Source organism: Oncorhynchus keta, chromosome 10, assembly GCF_023373465.1.
Source record: "Oncorhynchus keta strain PuntledgeMale-10-30-2019 chromosome 10, Oket_V2, whole genome shotgun sequence".
NCBI lineage: Eukaryota > Metazoa > Chordata > Actinopteri > Salmoniformes > Salmonidae > Oncorhynchus > Oncorhynchus keta.
The window spans coordinates 66836778-66860331 of record NC_068430.1 but is presented as its reverse complement, the minus strand read 5'-3'; the positions used below and the strand labels follow the sequence as shown (position 1 = coordinate 66860331).

At 44.0% G+C, this 23554-nt stretch overlaps 1 protein-coding gene across 4 annotated transcripts; it reads right to left on the bottom strand.

Annotated features, from left to right (window-relative positions):
- Positions 1-46: 46 nt before the first annotated feature.
- LOC118389280 (ATP-binding cassette sub-family C member 10-like) lies at positions 47-22885 on the bottom strand. 4 transcript variants are annotated; one of them, XM_035779176.1, is made up of 22 exons: positions 22793-22885; positions 21337-21538; positions 19658-21032; positions 19164-19391; positions 18732-18888; positions 18398-18561; positions 18209-18288; positions 17923-18094; positions 17578-17676; positions 17173-17362; positions 16990-17067; positions 16617-16802; positions 16389-16521; positions 15758-15950; positions 14735-15078; positions 14322-14491; positions 13482-13642; positions 12913-13166; positions 12474-12619; positions 3353-3450; positions 1357-1469; positions 47-1218 (listed from the first exon to the last, which is right to left on the bottom strand). In XM_035779176.1, the coding sequence occupies exons 2-22, from the start codon at positions 21525-21527 to the stop codon at positions 1083-1085; spliced, it is 4668 nt and encodes a 1555-aa protein (XP_035635069.1). In that variant the 5' UTR covers positions 21528-21538; positions 22793-22885; the 3' UTR covers positions 47-1082. The 4 variants fall into 4 exon arrangements, 3 of the variants coding, with proteins under 3 accessions (XP_035635069.1, XP_035635067.1, XP_035635070.1); XM_035779174.2 differs by lacking the exon at positions 22793-22885 and adding an exon at positions 21761-21900; XR_008144727.1 differs by lacking the exons at positions 47-1218; positions 1357-1469; positions 22793-22885 and adding exons at positions 4419-4560; positions 21761-21901.
- Positions 22886-23554: the final 669 nt, after the last annotated feature.

Sequence of the window (23554 nt, the reverse complement as noted above, 5' to 3'; positions counted from 1 at the left end):
ATAATGAACTTCAAGCAAACTCAATAAATAACAGTGACAAGACGTGTAAAACCAGTAGAGCCATTTAATTTTGAACATGTTACACCTTCATATTACTGTACATGAGAGTACTGACCTCAAGTGAAAACGCTGTATGTAAAGGCGATTCTCCCTGAGATGTTCTCTCTTACAGTGTATTACAAAACAGAAACATTCTCAAATGACTGATATACAGTAGTTCTACTACAGAATGGCTTGAAATCAGATGTAACAATATTGTGAGAAACTTCCAAACAAATATTATCTGTGTGAATGGTAAATAAATAGAAAAAGAGTAACTTTAAAATGTCTATTTATCTCAGTCTATTCGTCTGCAACACGTCCATAGAGCAAACAGTGTGTAAACATGCATTTTATCTATGTGAAGAATGTCCATTATTGTGCACTCTGTCTAGCTATAAAGGTCATACTGCCAACAGACCAGGTGCAAGAGGAATCTCAGACATTCATAAATGAATGACGATGCTGAAATGTGAATGACTGACTTACTCTAGGAAGAAAACTTTTCAGTCAAAATAAATCCATTATAGCTCTATAAATTACTCCCTTTAACACAAAAGCAATTACAGTACTTATTCTATGTTCCTTCATTACCTCTGTGCTACTGACACATCAGTTCTTTGTACCACATTAACGTGTTTCCTGAATAAAAAGCAGAGAAATTCCACAATGCCCAGGTTAGAAAATGAACCCGGCTTCATAAAATGTAGTTAAATAATAATCTCACTTGGGTTGGACTATTCAGACCTTGCTCTCAGAGGTCAAATGTCAGTCAGTGGTCCTCAAGGCAGAAGTCTCAGCCCTTAACCACAGATCTAGGTTCAGATCACCCTACACTAAATCCTAACCTTAACGATTATGGGGATGAAAAAAATTGATTATGACCCTGGACCAGTAATTATTATAGGGCCGACTTCTACCACCTCCATTGAACAGGTTGGTCCACCAAGTCCAACCCCCACTGGCCTCCTGTGAGGAAACAGAGAGAGAGAGATCCCCATTGACATTTCCCATTGTCTTTAGTCCTCTGATAGCTTCTCTTCTTACTCTCCCCTCCCACCAACCAGCTTGCAGAAAATAGAGTCATCTCTTTGGCACAGATCAGCAGGGGTGTCAAACTCCACCACCTTCCCAGAATGCATCACCAGCACCCTGTCGGAGTCCAAGATGGTGTTGATCCTGTTGACAGAGAAAATCAAGGTGTCAAATTACGTTATAAAATGTACCATGAAAACTTAAGTTATGTATAATTCGGTTTAAATGTCTACTAAAGCACTTAAGATTATTATGTAAAGTTGTGTTCTTCGAGTAATTTACCTATGGGCAATGGTGAGGACGGTCTTGTCTTGAAATGTCTCTCTGATTGTCTGTTGTAGCAGTTTGTCAGTCTTTTGGTCAACGCTGGCTGTAGCTTCGTCAATACACAGTATCTATAGAGAGGAAACAATGGTTGAGAAATAAAGCCATGTTAGTTTTTTATTTCACTTTTATTTAACGAGGTAGGCCAGCTGAGAACAAGTTCTCATTTACAACTGCGACCTGGCCAAGATAAAGCAAAGCAGTGCGACAAAAAACAACAGAGTTACACATGGAATAAACAAAAGTACAGTCAATAACAATAGAAAAAGGCAATAAATAGGCCATAGTAGCGAAGTAATTACATTTTAGCAAATTAACACTGGAGTGATAGATGTGCAAGTATAAATACTGGTGTGCAAAAGAGCAAAAAAAGTAAATAAAAACAATATGGGGATGAGGGAGGTAGTTGGATGGGCTATTTACAGATGGGCTGTGTACAGCTGCAGCGATCAGTGAGCTGCTCAGATAGCTGATGCTTAAAGTTAGTGAGGGAGAAGTCTCCAACTTCAGCAATTTTTGTAATTCGTTCCAGTCATTGGCAGCAGAGACCTGGAAGGAAAGGCGGCCAAAGGAAGTGCTGGCTTTGGGGATGACCAGTGAGATACCTGCTGGAGCGCGTGCTCTGGGTGGGTGGGTGTTGTTATGGTGACCAGTGAGCTAAGATAAGGCGGAGCTTTACCTAGCAAAGACTTATAGATGACCTGGAGCCAGTGGGTCTGGCGACGAATATGTAGCGAGGGCCAGCCGACAAGAGCATACAGGTCGCAATGGTGGGTGATATTTGGGGCTTTGGTGACAAAACAGAGACTGCATCCAGTTTACTGAGTAGAGTGTTGGAGACTATTTTGTAAATGACATCGCCGAAGTCGAGCATTGGTAGGATAGTCAGTTTTACGAGGGTATGTTTGGCAGCGTGAGAGAAGGAGGCTTTGTTGTGAAATAGGAAGCCGATTCTAGATTTAATTTGGGATTGGAGATGCTTAATGAGTCTGGAAGGAGAGTTTACAGTCTAGCCAGACACCTAGCTTTTTTTAGTTGTCCACATATTCGGGCGGGCAGGTGCAGGCAGCGATCGGTTGAAGAGCATGCATTTAGTTTTACTAGCGTTTAAGAGCAGTTGGAGGCCACGGAATGAGTGTTGTATGGCATTGAAGCTCGTTTGGAGGTTTGTTGACACAGTGTCCAAAGAAGGGCCAGATGTATACAGAATGGTGTCGTCTGCGTAGAGGTGGATCAAGGAATCACCCGCAGCAAGAGCAACATCATTGTACAGTGAAAAGAGTTGGCCCGAGAATTGAACCCTGTGGTACCCCCATAGAGACTGCCAGAGATCCGGACAACAGGCCCTCCGATTTGACACACTGAACTCTATCTGAGAAGTAGTTGGTGAACCAGGCGAGGCAGTCATTTGAGAAACCAAGGCCGTTGAATCTGCCAATAAGAATACGGTGATTGACCGAGTCGAAAGCCTTGGCCAGGTCGATGAAGACGGCTGCACAGTACTGTCTTTTATTGATGTCAGTTATGATATCGTTTAGTACCTTGAGCGTGGCTGAGGTGCACCCATGACCAGCTCGGAAACCGGATTGCACAGCGGAGAAGGTACTGTGGGATTCAAAATGGTCAGTGATCTATTTGTTAACTTGGCTTTCAAAGACTTTGGAAAGGCAGGGCAGGATGGATATAGGTCTGTAACAGTTTGGGTCTAGAGTGTCACCCCCTTTGAAGAGGGGGATGACCGCGGCAGCTTTCCAATCTTTAGGAATCTCTGACGATACAAAAAGAGAGGTTGAACAGACTAGTAATAGGGGTTGCAACAATGGCGGCAGATCATTTTAGGAATAGAGTGTCCAGATTGTCTAGCCCAGCTGATTGTCTAGTAATTGATATGGATGGTTGAATTCAAAGCCATGTTAGTAATCAATATGGATAGATGGTGTGGGATGGTTCTTACATTAGCTTCAGTCAGCAGAGCCCTGGCCAGACACAGCAGCTGTCTCTGTCCCAAAGAGAGAGACTTGCCCCGCTCTCCCACCTCAGCACCAAGACCACCTAAGATACACAGATGTTAGTGAGGACACCTGACCGAACTCTTACAGACAGAAACATGAACTAATTACTACCGTCACTCTCTTCCTTGTTCTTTCACTCTCACTTGGTTTGATACCAAACGTGAAAGTAGAATTAATGTCTTACAGGTACTAGACATGCTATGTTTTTTTTTAAATGGGTCTAATCTAGGGCTGTGGCGATCATGACATTTTGTGATTGTAAAGCAAATAACTGGTCTCACGGTCTCACGGTAATTGACCGGTCTCACGGTAATTGACCGTAAATTAACAAACACATTTGGCATCTCCTGGCTTCCACACTGATGCAGACCTTTGGAACCTCTACATTTTAAAAAGTCTAATAACCCGATGTAATATAACCTACACCATCACAATAAATCCATTATTTATTTTAGACAGGTCTAAAGAAACATGATATGAAGAAAATGCAGTCTATTTCAGAAGAACAGAAACGCATATTCTGAGTTGTCGTTATGTTAGGCCCTGATCTGGCTTTGCCACATGGCTGTGGGCGACACTATTTCAATTAGCAGACAAGATTTGCTTAGAATTCAGTGGCATTATTTTATAGTGTGAAGAATACAATTCAAAAAGAATACATACAGTTGAAGTCGGAAGTTTACATACACTTAGGTTGGAGTTATTAAAGCGTGTTTTTCCACCACTCCACACATTTCTTGTTAACAAACTATAGGTTTGGCAAGACGGTTAGAACATCTACTTTGTGCATGACACAAGTAATTTGTCCAACAATTGTTAACAGACAGATTATTTCACTGTATCACAATTCCAGTGTGTCAGAAGTTTACAAACACTAAATTGACTGTGCCTTTAAACAGCTTGGAAAATTCCATAAAATGATGTCATGGCTTTAGAAGCTTCTGATAGGCTAATTGACATGATTTGAGTCAATTGGAGGTGTACCTGTGGATGTATTTCAAGGCCTACCTTCCAACTCACTGCCTCTTCGCTTAACATCATGGGAAAATCAAAAGAAGTCAGCCAAGACCTGAGAAAAATAATTGTAGACCTCCACAAGTCTGGTTCATCCTTGGAGCACTTTCCAAACGTCTGAAGGTACCACGTTCATCTGTACAAACAATATCACGCAAGTATAAACACCATGGGACCTTGCAGTCGTCATACCTCTCAGGAAGGAGACGCATTCTGTCTCCTAGAGATGAACGTACTTTGGTGCGAAAAGTGCAAATCAATCCCAGAACGACATCAAAGGACCCTGTGAAGATGCTGGAGGAAAGAGGTACAAAAGTATCTTTATCCACAGTAAAACGAGTCCTAGAGCGACATAACCTGAAAGGCCGCTCAGCAAGGAAGAAGTCACTGCTCCAAAACCGCCATACAAAAGCCAGACTACGGTTTGCAACTGCACATGGGGAAACAAGATCGTGCTTTTTGGAGCAATGTCCTCTGGTCTGATGAAACAAAAATAGAACTGTTTGGCCATAATGACCATTTTTATGTTTGGAGGAAAAAGGGGGAGGCTTGCAAGCCGAAGAACACCATCCCAACCGTGGCACACGGGGGTGGCAGCATCATGTTGTGGGGGTGCTTTGCTGCAGGAGGGACTGGTGCACTTCACAAAATAGATGGCATCATGAGGACAGAAAATTATGTGGATATATTGAAGAAACATCTCAAGACATCAGTCAGGACGTTAAAGCTTGTTTGCAAATGGGTCTTCCAAATAGACAATGACCAAGCATACTTCCAAATTTGTGGAAAATGGCTTAAGGACAACAAAGTCAAGGTATTGGAGTGGCCATCACAAAGCCCTGACCTCAATCCTTTAGAAAATGTGTGGTCAGAACTGAAAAGGTATATGCGAGCAAGGAGGCCAACAAACCTGACTCAGTTACACAAGCTCTGTCAGGAGGAATGGGAGACAATTTACCCAACATATTGTGGGAAGCTTGTGGAAGGCTACCCGAAACGTTTGACCCAAGTTAAACAATTTAAAGGCAATGCTACCTAATACTAATTGAGTGTAAGTAAACTTCTGACCCAATGGGAATGTGATGAAAAAAATAAAATTTGAAATAAATCACTATTATTATTCTGCCAGTTCACATTCTTAAAATAAAGTGGTGATCCTAACTGACCTAAGATAGGGCATTTTTAATTGGATTTAAATGTCAGTAATTGTGAAGTTTAAATGTACAGTGAGGGAAAAAAGTATTTGATCCCCTGCTTATTTTGTACGTTTGCCCACTGACAAAGAAATTATCCGTCTATAATTTTAATGGTAGGTTTATTTGAACAGAATAACAAATACATCCAGAAAAACGCATGTCAAAAATTTTATAAATTGATTTGCATTTTAACGAGGGAAATAAGTATTTGTACTTGGTGGCAATCAGAGGTCAGACGTTTCTTGTAGTTGGCCACCAGGTTTGCACACATCTCAGGAGGGAATTTGTCCCACTCCTCTTTGCAGATCTTCTCCAAGTTATTAAGGTTTTGAGGCTGACGTTTGGCAACTCGAACCTTCAGCTCCCTCCACAGACTTTCTATGGGATTAAGGTCTGGAGACTGGCTAGGCCACTCCAGGAGATTAATGTGCTTCTTCTTGAGCCATGCCTTTGTTGCCTTGGCCGTGTATTTTGGGTCATTGTCATGCTGGAATACCCATTCACGACCCATTTTCAATGCCCTGGCTGAGGGAAGGAGGTTCTCACCCAAGATTTTATGATACATGGCCCAGTCCACTGTCCCTTTGATGCGGTGAAGTTGTCCTGTCTCCTTAGCAGAAAAACACCCCCAAAGCATAATGTTTCCACTTCCATGTTTGACGGTGGGGATGGTGTTCTTGGGGTCATAGGCAGCATTCCTCCTCCTCCAAACACAGCGAGTTGAGTTGATGCCAAAGAGCTCTATTTTGGTCTCATCTGACCACAACACTTTCACCCAGTTGTCCTCTGAATCATTCAGATATTCATTGGCAAACTTCAGACGGGCATGTACAGCGGGGCAAAAAAGTATTTAGTCAGCCACCAATTGTGCAAGTTCTCCCACTTAAAAAGATGACGCCTGTAATTTTCATCATAGGTACACTTCAACTATGACAGACAAAATTAGGAAAAAAATCCAGAAAATCACATTGTAGGATTTTAATTAATTAATTTGCAAATTATGGTGGAAAATAACTATTTGGTCACCTACAAACAAGCAAGATTTCTGGCTCTCACAGACCTGTAACAACTTCTTTAAGAGGCTCCTCTGTCCTCCACTCGTTACCTGTATTAATGGCACCAGTTTGAACTTGTTATCAGTATAAAAGTCACATGTCCACAACCTCAAACAGTCACACTCCAAACTCCACTATGGCCAAGACCAAAGAGCTGTCAAAGGTCACCAGAAACAAAATTGTAGACCTGCACCAAGCTGGGAAGACTGAATCTGCAATAGGTAAGCAGCTTGGTTTGATGAAATCAACTGTGGGAGCAATTATTAGGAAATGGAAGACATACAAGACCACTGATAATCTCCCTCGATCTGGGGCTCCACGCAAGATCTCACCCCGTGGGGTCAAAATGATCACAAGAACGGTGAGCAAAAATCCCAGAACCACACAGGGGGACCTAGTGAATGACCTGCAGAGAGCTGGGACCAAAGTAACAAAGCCTACCATCAGTAACACACTACGCTGCCAGGGACTCAAATCCTGTAGTACCAGACGTGTCCCCCTGCTTAAGCCAGCACATGTCCAGGCCCGTCTGAAGTTTGCTAGAGAACATTTGGATGATCCAGAAGAAGATTGGGAGAATGTCATATGGTCAGATGAAACCAAAATATAACTTTTTGGTAAAAACTCAACTCGTCATGTTTGGAGGACAAAGAATGCTGAGTTGCATCCAAAGTACACCATACCTACTGTGAAGCATGGGGGTGGAAACATCATGCTTTGGGGCTGTTTTTCTGCAAAGGGACCAGGACGACTGATCCGTGTAAAGGAAAGAATGAATGGGGCCATGTATTGAGAGATTGAGTGAAAACCTTCCATCAGCAAGGGCATTGAAGATGAAACGTGGCTGGGTCTTTCAGCATGACAATGATCCCAAACACACCGTCCGGGCAACGAAGGAGTGGCTTCGTAAGAAGCATTTCAAGGTCCTGGAGTGGCCTAGCCAGTCTCCAGATCTCAACCCCATAGAAAATATTTGGAAGGAGTTGAAAGTCCGTGTTGCCCAGCAACAGCCCCAAAACATCACTGCTCTAGAGGAGATCTGCATGGAGGAATGGGCCAAAATACCAGCAACAGTGTGTGAAAACCTTGTGAAGACCTACAGAAAACTTTGACCTCTGTCATTGCCAACAAAGGGTATATGACAAAGTATTGAGAAACTTTTGTTATTGACCAAATACTTATTTTCCACCATAATTTGCAAATAAATACATTAAAAATCCTACAATGTGATCTTCTGGATTTTTTTTCTCCTCATTTTGTCTGTCATAGTTGAAGTTCACCTATGATAAATTACAGGCCTCTCATCTTTTTAAGTGGGAGAACTTGCACAATTGGTGGCTGACTAAATACTTTTTTGCCCCACTGTATATGTGCTTTCTTGAGCAGGGGGACCATGCGGGCGCTGCAGGATTTCAGTCCTTCACGGCGTAGTGTGTTACCGACTGTTTTCTTGGTGACTATGGTCCCAGCTGCCTTGAGATCATTGACAAGATCCTCCCGTGTAGTTCTGGGCTGATTCCTCACCGTTCTCATGATCATTGCAACTTCACGAGGTGAGATCTTGCATGGAGCCCCAGGCCGAGGGAGATTGACAGTTCTTTTGTATTTCTTCCATTTGCGAATAATCGCACCAACTGTCACCTTCTCACCAAGCTGCTTGGTGATGGTCTTGTAGCCCATTCCAGCCTTGTGTTGGTCTACAATCTTGTCCCTGACATCCTTGGAGAGCTCTTTGGTCTTGGCCATGGTGGAGAGTTTGGAATCTGATTGATTGATTGCTTCTGTGGACAGGTGTCTTTTATACAGGTAACAGAGGGGGTCAAATACTTATTTCCCTCATTAAAATGCAAATAAATTTAAAACATTTATAACATTTGTGACATGTGTTTTTCTGGATTTTTTTGTTGTTATTCTGTCTCTCACTGTTCAAATAAACCTACCATTAAAATTATAGACTGATCATTTCTTTGTCAGTGGACAAAAGTACAAAATCAGCAGGGGATCAAATACTTTTTCCCCTCACTGTATTTGGCTAAGGTGTATGTACACTTCTGACTTCAACTATAGCTGAATAAAATAGAAAGGATGCTTTCACCAAACAATTTCTGAGGCAGTGCGCTATTCTGTGTTGAGGGGTTAACAAAGAAATACAAAACTTTAGTTGTGATACAAACTTTGGGCTATATGTTTTGATTTGTAATACAATCTAAGGCTGCAAGATGCGAGTAAGGAAGATTTGAAAAAGGTTGCATGAAAGGCATGAGCTCTGCTTTGTTGCTTGCAAAGGCTGCACACACTTCATCAGTCTCTCATTCACAATTTGACAAGCACTTGATAATGCCTCAAATTTCCTGGTGGCATCCCCCTAGTGTGGCCGTAATGCCCCCTTAAAAAAACAATGCATTTTTACGGCCAGTGGCAGTTATGCACTGTATATTCAGACCAAGCGCACTTGTAAAGTATTCAGACCCCTTCACTTTTTCCACATTTGTTATGTTACAGCCTTATTCTAAAATTGCTTAAATTAATTTTGTTCCTCATCAATCTACACACAATGACAAAGTGAAAACAGGGTTTTAGCATATTTATTACAAATAAAAACCCTTTTAAAAGCAATGAGGTTGATCATTGACTACAGATCAGAACATGTAGCTTAAAATGTTGATAAACATTGGGCTATTTCTTCACATTATAAGCACGAATGTTCCAAAATGCAATCAATTAGCAGGAAAACGCAATTCGCAAAAGTGAGCATAAATGCGATTATGCATGCAATTCTTTATTATAAAGGTGTATTTTTATGGTGAAAATTATTTGCCCCAAATTTGAAACTCGTGTGCTACCTATGTATGCACGTTAGGCTCTACACTGGTCATTAAGCAGATTAATGTGCTTAATTTTAAGAAGTTATTTGGCCACTTTAGTTGTGATTCAAACCTTATCAAAACATATAGGCCTATGGGCTTGGCTACATTAGGTGTTTCCTGCCTTAATGCACACAAGTGGCATCATTCACAATTGATAATATATCATTCACAAGTGATAGGCTAATCATGTCACCCATTAGACGATTCTCAAATCAAATCAAACTTTGTCACATGCGCAGAATACAACAAGTGTAGACTTTACTGTGAAATGCTTACTTACAAGCCCTTAACCAACAGTGCAGTTCAAGAAGAAGAACATATTTATCAAGTAGACTAAAATAAATAGTAATAATGAAAAGTAACACAATAAGAATAACATAACGAGGCTATATACAGGGGGCACCGGTACCGAGTCAGTGTGCTGGGGGTCAGGCTAGTTGAGGTAAACAAATGGAGGGGGGGGGGTTAACGTAAATTGTCTGGTGGTAATTTCATGAATTGTTCAGCAGTCTTATGGCTTGGGGGTAGAAGCTGTTGAGGAGCCTTTTGGTCCTAGACTTGGCGCTACAGTACCTCTTGCCGTTGCAGAGAAAACAGTCTAACTTGGGTGACTGGAGTTTCTGACAATTCTATGGGCTTTCCTCTGACACCACCTATTATATAGGTCCTGGATGGCAGGAAGCTTGGCCCCAGTAATGTACTGGGCCGCTCGCACTACCTACTGTAGCGCCTTACGGTCAGATGCCAAGCAGTTGCCATACCAGGCGGTGATGCAACCGGTCAGGATGCTCTCGATGGTGCAGCTGTAAAACCTTTTGAGGATCTGGGGACCCATGCAAAATATTTTCAGTCTCCTGAGGGGGAAAACGTTTTGTCGTGCCCTCTTCACGACTGTCTTGGTATGTTTGGACCATGATAGTTCGTTGGTGATGTGGACACCAAGGAACAAGAAACTCTCGACCCGCTCCACTACAGACCCGTCGATGTTAATGGGGGCCTGTTCGGGCCGCCTTTTCCTGTAGTCCACGATCAGCTCCTTTGTCTTGCTCACATTGAGAGAGAGGTTGTTGTCCTGGCACCACACTGCCAGTTCTCTGACCACCGCCATATAGGACGTCTCATCGTTGTCGGTGATCAGGCCTATCACTGTTGTGTCGTCAGAAAACTTGATGGTATTGGAGTTGTACTTGGCCACACAGTCGTGGGTGAACAGGGAATACAGGAGGGGACTAAGTACACACACCTGAGGGGCCCCAGTGTTAAGGATCAGCGTGGCAGACGTATTGTTGCCTACTCTTACCACCTGGGGGCGGCCCGTCAGGAAGTCCCGGATCCAGTTGCAGAGGGAGGTGTTTAGTCCCAGAGTCCTTAGCTTAGTGATGAGCTTCGTGGACACTATGGTGTTGAACAATAGGCTGTAGTCAATGAACAGCATTCTCACATAGGTGTTCCTTTTGTCCAGGTGAGAAAGGTCAGTGTGGAGTGCGATTGAGATTGCGTCATCTGTGGATCTGTTGGGGCGGTATACGAATTGGAGTGGGTCTAGGGTGTCCGGGAGGATGCTGTCGATGTGAACCATGACCACCCTTTCAAAGCACTTCATGGCTACTGACATGAGTGCCACGGGGTGGTAATCCTTTAGGCAGGTTACCTTCGCTTCCTTGGGCACAGGGACTATGGTGGTCTGCTTGAATCTATGCACTTAAATAGCAAATGAAGGAAACTTTTCCCGTGATTAATTTTAATGCCAGCCAGGGAGGCTATACTTCTGTTTTAAAGCAAAGCAATGTGTTTAATATTAGGGAAGCCTAGCTTATAGAAAGCTGATGGGATCCTCCTCTTTTTAATAGAGGCCATCAAAACACTGTTCTCTCCCACAATTTCACATCCTATAGAAATGTTGCGCAACATGAGCTCATGAAGTGTTTGATTTGATTTCTGATTACATTTGCATTGCTGTCAGAGTGATTAGAAGGACAATAGACTGCTGAGTACCAGGCAGTTAGCAAGTTTGGTAGGCTACTAATGACCATCAGGAGCATCAGAGCTTGGAGAAGCCTAGTTACCATGACTAAACGGTCACGCGGAATTTGACTGTGGTCATGACTCGTGACTTCCGGTGTGGCGGTAATATGGTCACTAACAGCCCTAGTCTAATCATAGAATGACATATAGATGGATATATTACATATAGAAGAATCGCTATTAATGTCATATGATCGCCGTGTCATAACTTTTATCATGTATTAACTTTTAATGTGGCATAAAAACAACCAGTCATGAAGTTCTCTTGATTGTGAAACAATCACTTCAAAAGGCACTCCTTTTAGCTACCCACGCATGTTTGTCCACTCACAAAATAATTCCAGCATCCAGTGCACCCGCAATTTTCTGAATGGAAAGACAAATCTGTTACAAAAAAACTAAAAGTGTAATGACATTCAGTGATTGTCATTAGACCCACTACTCTTGTAGCCTGAATTGATGCATCCAATGCTGTATGTGCGCATCTGTCACTTATCTCCGCAACATTTTTGTGTTCTCTTCGAACCACAGCACGTGGACCAATTTTAAGTAAACTCGCTCATTTTCATGCAGCTGACATGCGGTAATGTTAAATAATGGTGTCATTGCATATAGTTTTCTTGGCATTTCCTTTTAATTATTGCAATGGGCAACGTTTTACCAGGACGGCATTCCACCACTAATTATTTTGTCGGGACATGTTACCGGAATGTACCGGCTTACTTTCACCCATGTTTGATACCCCTCATTCTGTTTGTCTGTTTAATTCAACTCCTCCTCCTATTTCTTATCCTCTATATCACCCTTTCATTTGCATGCTTTTTCATCATCCATCTCCCTTCTATCACCATCACAATCTCCCTCCTCTATTGTCCTCAATCCTCTCCCACCTTCCCGCTTTCTCACCAATGCGGTTGATGACAGGGCTGAGGTGACAGTGTTCCAGGACCTCCAGTAGCCGGGGGTCAGGGTGACGTCCACATGGGTCCAGGTTCTCCCTCACTGTCCCGCTGAACAGGAATGGGTCCTGGGGGATAATGGCCAATTTGGACCTGCAGGGGGAGCCACAAATACAGTGTGAAAGATTGATCTGTCAACTACTCTAGATTCATGAATGAATGAAGGAACACAGATTTCTTATAGTTCAAAATATGCAGATGTGCACGATGAATGTCGTTACCTATAAAGGGCTTTTATTACAGATGCACAGATCACCATCCAAGTCGTCACCTAGACTCAACAATCATGTTGAGTCTAGCAGTTGGAAAAGTACAAAAAAAACATTCAAATCCATTATCATCATATCACCACCATATTCATCAACATCATCTCTTAACCCTCTCACCTGAGCTGGGCCAGTCCCACCTGTCTGGTGTCCACTCCGTCCAGTAAGATCTGACCCTGGTTCAGCTCCACCATGCGGAAGAGGGCCAGGAACAGGGTGGACTTTCCTGAGCCCGTCCGGCCCACCACCCCCACCTTCTCCCCAGGCCGGACCACCAGGCTCACCCCGTCCAGGGCGTTGGGCAGCCCCTCCCTGTAGGACAGCACGGCCCCACGGAACTCCACCCAACCCTGCTCCGGCCACGAGGTGGGCACCTATGGTAAAGACGGAAGTAGATGGGTCCTCAGTCATTTAACAAATGTACTTGTTTTCTAGTGGCCACTTCAGTAAGAAGTAACTGACCAGGCTAAAAGACCCAAAGAACTTGAACAAATAGATTTAGTCATTTTAGAAATAACATCTATCCAATACCTCATAAAGACAACCACTGAAAACCTGACACATAACCTTCTAAAGGTCTACAGAGTGGTGTACACTTTTGACATTGAAAAAATGAATTATGAAACCTCTTCAATGAGGTGCAGCTGAGTGGTATGCTATAAGACACACGCCCTCACAGGACTCCTCACCTGAGGGTTGCTGTGTTGTGGCTCAGTGGGCAGGGTGGTGGAGTACTCCTCGGTGCGCTCAACACTCACCAGCTGCAACTCTGTCTGGGTGAAGCTGAAGATGAGGCTTGACAGCAGGCCTGTGATGGACAGAGCATAGGACAGGGACAGACCCACCAGACCTGGCAGGGAGAACACCCATAGGATAAACAGTCATTATTAAGGCCTAGACACATGTCTAGGGTATACTCAATACAAAACAATATTGCCCTCAGAACAGCCTCAATTCGTCAGGGAATGGACTCTACAAGGTGTCAAAAGTGTTCCACAGGGATGCTGACCCATGTTGACACCAATGCTTTCCACAGCTGTGTCAATTTGGCTGGATGTCTTTTGGGTGGTGGACCATTCTTGATATACACAGGAAACTGTTGCGCGTGGAAAACCCCAGCAGTGTTTCAGTTCTTGACACAAACTGTGCGCCTGGCACCTACTACAAAATATTTTGTCTTACCCATTCACCCTCTGAATGGCACATACACAATCCATGTCTCAATTTTCTCAAAAATCATTTAACCTGTCTCCTCCCCTTCATCACTGATTGAAGTTGATTTAACAAGTAACATCAATAAGGGATCATAGTTTTCACCTGGATTCACCTGTTCAGGCGATGTCATGGAAAGAGGTGTTCTTAATGTTTTGTACACTCAGTGTACATATACTGATACTATTTCTAAATTATCCTCTACACCAGCCTCAACAACTAGTAGACATAAACAGTGTAATCTGAGTCAAGGCCTGTGTTGTGCTAGGTCTGTCCTGACTATGGGACACATGCTAACACGCTAGCTGGCTGCTCACCTGGGTCGATGGATTTGAACTGGTGCTGGACGATGGCGATCACGCCGATGCCCGTCACCACGACGACGCCGATCATCTGCAGGCGGATGTCCAGCCACTGCATGGCGGCATTGCAAAGGAACAGACAACGCTGGTTCTGCTCCAGGCGCCGCTCATTCTCCTCCTCGAATCTGGAACCACAACAATTCACTTATTTTTACATTTTCAAATATTACAGTAGTAGCCAGCACAAAAAACATGTTTCGGCTTGGACCTTGGACTGGTCCTAGAGAGGTACAGGTTAAGCAGGCTTTTGTGCCAGCTCAGCACTAACCGCTAACACCCCTGATTCAACTAGCCAAATCAAAGTTGGCAACCACAGATCTAGATTGGCCTAAAATATAAATTCCTCATTCTAACTTTACCGTCCTCACCTGGAGGCACTGGAACTTGCTCGGATGGTACCCAGGCCACTCAGCGTCTCAGAGAAATGTGAATACACCGGCGAGAGGGTGAGGCTGCACAGACGCTTTAGGTCTCTGGATGTGTGTCGGTAGAAGCGCTGTGTGCAGTGGTAAAGCAGGCCCAGGGGAAGCAGGGGCACTAGGACCCAGGGCAGACCGTAGCTCATCACTATCAGCATGCCCAGTAGGCCGAAGATGTTAGCCAGCAGGATGTTGAGGAAGAAAGGGAGAGTGTCGTCCACGCTGTACAGGTCGGAGGAGAAGCGGTTAAGGATGCGGCCCAGCGGTGTAGTGTCAAAGAAGGTAACTGTAGCCTGGATTGATATAGAGAGAGGCGGGTCAGGGGTAGTTAGGTGTGTTTGTACTCTATCATGGCAATGTAAATAGTAAACATTACAAACACGTGGATTAAGGTGGTCTAGCAGTCTAAACCGCTGCCTCCCGATCACATATAGCGCTGCAGCATGGGACCAAAGCCTTTTCAGCCTAAAACTAGCTTTCCCACTGTCTCTCCTCTATCAAATAAAGCATTTTTGTTTAAGTACAAAAAAAGTATGTATAATAATTTAATATATGCCATATATAATATATATATAATATTTTTTTTTTTTTTACAAACAGTACCCAACACTAGAAATGTGTGGACACACAACAAGTACACTGTAAATTATTTGAAAGCATCAACTCTCACACAGTGGAGGCTGCTGAAGGGAGGACGGCTCATAATAATGGCTGGAATGGAGTCAATGGTGTGGTACCAACCACATCTTTGATGTGTTTGATATCATTCCACCGACTCCATTCCAGCCATTACTATGAGCCATCTTTCCCTCAACAGCCTCCACTGCTCTCACAGCATGAGTTGAACAATGAGAATTTTTCAAAATAAATCATATTTATGCTACAAATTTAAAATACTGCCTTTGCATGATTGAAACCATGACCATGACTAAACCAGTTTCCCGAGGAGTCAACTTAACAGAAAAAGCCCACCTTGAGGACTGTGTCCAGCAGTCTGTTGTGGACAACCGATGCTGCACGGATGCCTCCATAGGCGAAGAGGAAGGCTCGGATGGCGGTGAAGATCGTGTTAGCCCCCGCAATGGAACCGTAAACCGTCAGATAGAACTTCACCTCTGAGCTTATGTTGGCGAAAGGTGTCGTTTCCATAATACTGACCGGGTGCCTGGAGATAATAATAATAATAATAATATATGCCATTTCGCAGACGCTTTTATCCAAAGCGACTTACAATCATGTGTGCATACATTCTACGTATGGGTGGTCCCGGGAATCGAACCCACTACCCTGGCGTTACAAGCGCCATGCTCTACCAACTGAGCTACAGAAACATGCATTTTAATATGCAATTGCTTAATAAATCTTGTCATGCGTGTGTGCTGCATCATGGATGTCTGTGGGACTTGACACCTCCATGAAACCTAATCCTTTTACTGCACAATCTAAAATATGTAGAGGCTCTGTATATAAATGAATCTAAGTATGACTTAAAGCAGTGTGGAGTCGTAAGTGGATTATATAAGAGGAATCACACTGCACACTCTGAGTAATTGTAATCTTATCTAGGGTATCAGTCCTAACGTTGTAACAACCTCTAACTTACATTAGTCCTCCAGGAGAGAATAGCAGCAGATGTGGTGAGCTGTAGGCAGGCATTAGAACACTCTGGGAGGAACCATTGTTCTTCAGGTTAGAGATCCAGTGGGACAGCCACCAGTCAGACACATTCTTAGAGGCTGAGGGACAAATACAGCAAAATGTACAAAACATACACAAGACTGCAAAGGCAACAGAAGTGTGATGTGATTAAGGCACCAGGTGGTCACTGTACCTTGCATGAGGAGTAGGGACAGTAGGATGGAGACAGCCAAAGCCCCTCCTACCGCTCTCCAGTAGGCGTGGTAAACCTTCCAGGCCAGCCCGCCCACAGCCTTCTGCTCCTCCCCTGAGAGTGAAGACTCCACCTCTGCAAACAGCTCATTGGACGGACCCTGCTCCTCCTCTCGCTCAATAACATCTGATTCAAGTCAGAATGCATATAAAAACACCTGGCAATTTTTTCATACAATAGTCCACCACTCAATTCAAGATGTAGAAAGTAATTAAATGGAGCTTCGTTCCTCTGCATCACTGATATTAGCACTGTTTCGCAAGCAATATATTCCCAAAACACAATGCTAAGAGACATTAATGACTACTGTTACCTTTCTCCTTTGCATTACTGTCATTCTTCCGGTTCTTGGGCACTGCTTCTACCAAAGGAAGGACCTCTTCAGGTGTACCTATTTAAAACAAATGAGTTTATTCAGACATATAAATGTGTTAACACAGAAAAGTAATTCATTATTCCATTATCAATTGAAGAACATAAGGCCCAAGTTCACTACCAGTTTTAATAATTGTTCCATTGTCCATGAGAATCACCACATCAGCTTTGTCCACAAACTCTATGCGGTGGGTGCAAAGGATTCTGGTCTTGCTCCTGAGGATTCCCATGATGCATCTCTCCATGAGGTGATGGGCCACGTCAGTGTCTACTGCTGCCAGTGGATCGTCCAGGAGGAAAATGTCTTTCTCCTTGTGTGTTTAAAAGAGAGCGGGGGAGTAATGCAGATGTGTGCAAGAGAGATAAAGACAAAGAGAGATAAACCTTCAGTACAAAAAGCTAATCATTGAATGTTTTCTGCTATCCAAACTCCCAACCTGGTAAAAGCTTGCTTGTTAAATCAAGTTGGAGATTCACTGTTCGAGATGGCTGTTGTGTTACCATGGAATCTGGTGAGGACTCTTACCATGTAAACAGCTCTGGCCAAGGCCAGGCGAGCTTTCTGTCCTCCACTCAGATTAATTCCATTCTCTCCCACCTCGGTCCTGTCCCCATTAGGCAGAATCTGGACAAACAAGACAATTCAGTCAAATACTTTCATATGCGCCGAGTTTGGAATGTGTGTTTATAACATTCATTGGATATATCACAAATATATTAGGGGTTGTCAAGTAAAGCTTGTACTGGGCCAAAATAAAATGGAATGGGTGAGAAATCTAGCATTGAGGTTGTCTGTGAGGATAAGAGAGATTGAAGCAGAGACAGAAACAAATAAAGAGAGTGAAAAAGAAAAAGAGATGCTGAGTCTCACATTGATGTCGTCTGTGAGAGCACAGGCCTCCACCACGGCCTGGTAGAAGGAACTATTGTAGTCTCTGCCAAATAGGATGTTGTCCCGAACTGTTGCATGCTGGATCCACGGCTCCTGAGCGGCTAGACCGAAACCATCCTCCCTGCCCTGGACGTATACAACACCTCCACGCCTACAGAGGGAAGTAATAACTCAATGATAGATCGAAAAAAGGTCACTGAAATAAACAAACAAAACAAATTTACTTGAGCTTTGTAGACTTAGTAAATGAGGCGATGAGCACTACCGGTTGAGTTCTCCAGTGATGGCTGCCAGTAACGAGCTCTTCCCAGAGCCCACCTTTCCCACCACAACAACTAGGGATCCCTGACGGACAAGAAAAAAAGCATTACAACATTGCAGTGATTCGATGGTAGACCTCATGATTTACACGCTGTATATATAGGTTACATAGTTAGTGATGCAGGGTACACACCTTAGTGATGGTGAGGTTGAGGCTATGGAGCAGCAGACTTCCTTTGGTGGATTCAGTCTCAGAGCCTGTATCTCCCTCTGTGGGGTGGTCTGGCCCCCCAGGCCCCTGCCATGAGAATGTGCCCCGACTCATCACAATGGTGTCCTGGGTGTCCTCAGGGGCCACTGTAAGTTGGAGCCACAAAGTAAATGAAAAACATTCATACACATAATCGCATATCTCACTTTCATAGACAGAGTTATTGAACATGTATTAATCATGTATAACAATTAATGATGTATGTACAAGCAAAATATACTTAATTTATGCTGCGCACTCACACACACACACCCACCATGACTGAAGTATGCATCGAGGTCCTGGTTGGGCAGCTTGAGGAAGCGTTGGATGCGGTCCAGGGACACCTTGGCCTCCAGGGTGCCGTTGAGGACCCAGGGGAAGCTGTTGAGGGGGAGAATCAGCATGCCCACTAGAGCCAGAGTGGTGAACACCTGCAATGGAGGAGGGGAAGTGTCCCTATTCGAATTAGTCTCATGTACCCACATCCTCATTGTGTTCCTGGGTATCAGCTAGTAGGTCTTTCAACAGTTAATACGTCTCTTCCCATGTCCATTCTGGCGTAGCCACCACTTGGAATGTTCTATCCGAAACATTACTTCATACAAGGTGGTATGCTAGTGGGGACATTGGAACAGATTGATTGCAAAATAGTTTGCTGACATTTAAATGCGAAGCGCTCTAGTTTCACAAAATGAAACATGCCTACCTTGGCTGCAGTGAGCTCATGGCCGAGCAGCACGTATGTGACGAAGGTGATGATAGATATCACTACGGGTAGAGCTCCCCAGGTGTACACACACAGAGCATCCAGGTACTTAATGGCCTTGAGGTGGGACAACTCTTGCCTCCGACAATCTGCTATCTTCTGGGCAAAGTAGGCCCCCCAGTTGTAGAACTTGATGACTCGTATTCCAAAGAGGACCTCTGTCATTAGCTGGAAGGCAAGGACAGGGCAGACAGATGACATTGAATGAGTTCACATCTCACATCTGATATTGAAGTATTTTAATATAAAAGCTGTAGGACTAGGTCCACAAGAACCCGTATAGTATGTATGAAGTTGTATAATGCAATTACTACTTTATTACTACTTAATAGTACTACTCTAAACAATAAACATAGTGTCCATATTGATGTTTGCTATGGTTGGTGTGTTAAGATAAAAGTCAAAGATAGCCAAAGCCATAGAGAATTTCTCACCTTGACACGACTATCCTTATGTGTGAGCATGTGCTTGTTATTCTCCATGATCTTCGAGGCCAGCACCTTATTGAGCGGCACAAGCAGCAGAGCCACACCCAGTCCTCCTAGGAAGGCCACGCCCACCTGCAGGTAGAGCAGGTAGAGGGCAATAGAGAACTGGAAGGGCAGACTCCACATCTCGTGGAAACTGTTGAAGAAGTTGACCACGCGGTCCGTGTCCGTGCTCATGAAGTTGACCACCTCACCCAGGGTGAACCGCGCCGCCAAGCCACCGCCGTTGACCCGCAGTGCTTTGCCGTAGATGGAGGAGACGAGGGCGGCGCGCGCCGATAGTGAGACCTTCGAGACCTCAAAGACGAAGAGGTTCCGGATGAGGGCGGAGAATAAGGTGCTGAAGAAGAGGCCCGTGGCACACCAGGCCCCCCAGCTGATGGGGGCCCCCTTCTCCTCCATGTAGGTCACCAGGCTGCTGAGGAGCAGGGGCCCCGCAAAGCCCAGCATGTTGCCTGCTAGCTTCAGCACTCCAAGCAGGTAGTACCGCAGCCCGAAGGCTTTGTGCAACACTTTTAACAGTCCTACCTCCTCCACTGCTATGCCAGATAATTCCTCCTGGAGGGATGAAGTCCATGTTCCATTCTGTAGGCTCCTGCTTGCAGGCCTGGGTGTAGTGTTCCCTCTCTGTGTTGCTGCCCGCTGTTGGCAGTCCTCCCAGCAGCGGAGGAAGTGCCGGCGCACTACGCTGGTGCGCAGTCTCCGGGGAAGGAGATAGACGTCGCATGGCCTCTCCAGCTCCCCACGCCGCCCACGCCTCAGCAGAGGGTTCAACCACAGGTACAGCAGGCGGGAGATGCAGCCACTGCCATCCTCTGCCACCATCTCTCCCGTGTCCTGGGAGAAACTCTCTGGGATGAGGAGTGAGCTGTCTGCATCATTGACGGACATGGAGGTGTAACATTCACCAACGCAGGGAGCAGCGAAGGCCAGGAGGTAGACCAGGAGAGGGAGTCCCCGGGCGGCTGCGAGCACCAGCCGGGCCACTCTAAGGGGCTCCGCCAGGTCCAGGTAGGTGGAATCCCGGGCGTAAGCCAGCAGGATGACCACCAGGTTAGGGATAGGCAACAGCACCAGCAGTAGTAACATAGAGGGACCCCTGGTTCTTCTATGGATGGACCTCTGGAGGACAAGCAGGGCCCCAAAGTGGACCAGCCAGGCTAGAACGGCACATCCATCAGCCAGGACGTCCAGGTACATGTCCCCCCGGTGGAGGAGGGCCACCAGGACTAAGTCCCCCACAAAGAGCAGGGCCACCAGTAGGGCCGAGGCCACCCTGAGGCCCCAGCCACACGGGGGAGAGGGCCGGAGGAGACTGCATCTGTGTAATGCAAAAGGATAAAATGGTAGATGAGCCGTCTGAAATATGGCCTGGCTAGATATAATAACTGATAAAGATGCCGATCTACAGAATGGGATCCAGGACAGACATGAACTAGACATGAACTAGACATGAACTAGACATGAACTTACTGTTCTGGAGGTATGCATCTTTATTTTGCCTAGGTGCAATATGGGGGCCTGTATTGCATGCTACTGTATGTGCTGTAGGATTAATAGTGGCCAGAATGTTCTAGCCTATGCCTTGTGATTTTGTGAGCGGCCTAACTGTGACCTAAAGTTACCTCTGAGCACTCAGGTAGACGGCACTGAAGACGGCCACCACAGCGTGAGCCAGGGCTCCCAGAACCAGCTGGTTAAAACAGGGGCTGATGGCTCCATCCCGCCACACTGGGAACGGGTCACGGGTGTCCGTGTGGCACAGGCCAGAGATGAACTCACTGGGACCAAAATCAGCCACCACACCTGTCCCCATTCTCCAAGCATCTGGGGAAAAAATATATACACAACTTACACTACTGTTCAAAAGTTTGGGGTCACTTAGAAATGTCCTTGTTTTTGAAAGAAAAGCACATTTTTTTGTCCATTAAAATAACATCAAATTTATCTGAAATACATTGTAGACGTTGTTAATGTTGTAAATAACTAGTAGCTGGAAATGGCAGATTTTTTATGGATTATCTACATAGGCGTATAGTGGCCCATTACCAGCAACCATCACTCCTGTGTCCAATCGCACGTTGTGTTAGCTAATCCAAGTTGATCATTTTAAAAGGCTAATTGATCATTAGAAAACCCTTTGGCAATTATTTTAGCACAGCTGAAAACTGTTGTACTGATTAAAGAAGCAATAGACTGGCCTTCTTTAGAGTAGTTGAGTATCTGGAGCATCAGCATTTGTGGGTTTGATTACAGGCTCAAAATATCCAGAAACAAATAACTTTCTTCTGAAACTCGTCGGTCTATTCTTGTTCTGAGAAATGAAGGCTATTCTATGCGAGTGTAACAGTATAATTTTAAACCGTCCCCTCGCCCATACCCGGGCGCGAACCAGGGACTTTCTGCACACAACGACAACAGTCACCCTCGAAGGTGGATGCATCGTTACCCTTCGCTCCACAAAAGCCGCGGCCCTTGCAGAGCAAGGGGAACTACTACTTCAAGGTCTCAGAGCGAGTGACGTAACCGATTGAAACGCTATTTAGCGCACACCGCTAACTAAGCTAGCCGTTTCACATCCGTTACACGAGACATTGCCAAGAAACTGAAGATCTCGTACAACACTGCGTACTACTCCCTTCACAGAACAGCTCAAACTGTCTCTAACCAGAATAGAAAGAGTGGGAGGGCCCCAGTGCACAACTGAGCAAGAGGACTACAGCACAGTTCTGTACTACCTAGCTATAGTTACACTACATATATATTGCTAAATTATTTGTTTTAAGAAATGTGTTTGTCTCTCAATAAGCAGTCTACTGTCAACTCATTTGAAGCCCTCTATGATTCAGTTGCACATGGTTTAGCTAGCTAGCTGTCATATTCTACTGGTCAGCCACACTTGCTTGGGGGGAAAATTTGTAAACATTGGGATGAGACTGGCTAGCTAATCTCGCAACAGCAGCGTGTGTTATTGTTCGTCAAGTTATTTAAACATTGCCTCTTTCATTATATAAAGCGTATATATGGCAAGACTCTCTCTGCAACTTGGGATAACATAATTGTCAATATAAAGTTAAATACCTGTTCACAGCTTTGGATTTATGGGAGAATGTAGCGTTCGGTGGCGGAGCATCAGCAGTGTGACAACTTCCGGTGATGAGACAGATATTTTTCTCCAAGCGTCGGGTGCGTTCGCAATTGTATACAAAATGTATAAAGATTGGAATGAAAGTTACAATAACTTTCTAGATTAGAAATCCACATTAAAAACATATTTTCGCCCCAAAAATTAACTAATGTAACAACATTTTTTAAATTATTATATATTTTTATTTCACCTTTATTTAACAGGTAGGCTAGTTGAGACCAAGTTCTCAATTTACAACTGCGACTTGGCCAAGATAAAGCATAGCAGTGTGAACAGACAACAACACAGAGTTACACATGGAGTAAACAATAAACAAGTCACAACATATTAAAACACTTAGATTTTTCATAAATAGAACAATAAAACAATGTATGGTTATTAGTTACATTGAGCATAAAAGATACAGGATGCTTCTCTATATGGAATGTTCTTTTATTCAGTATCAGAAATATCAGTAAGAAAAGTCCTATAAAAGACATGTATGTATGTATGTATGTATGTATGTATGTATGTATGTATGTATGTATGTATGTATGTATGTATGTATGTATGTATGTATGTATGTATGTATGTATGTATGTATGTATGTATGTATGTATGTATGTATGTATGTCTTTAAAATATAAATATATAATCACAAAGTTTAATAGTTTACAAATAATAAAATGTTTTTCTTTTTAAATGTAAGTAAACTG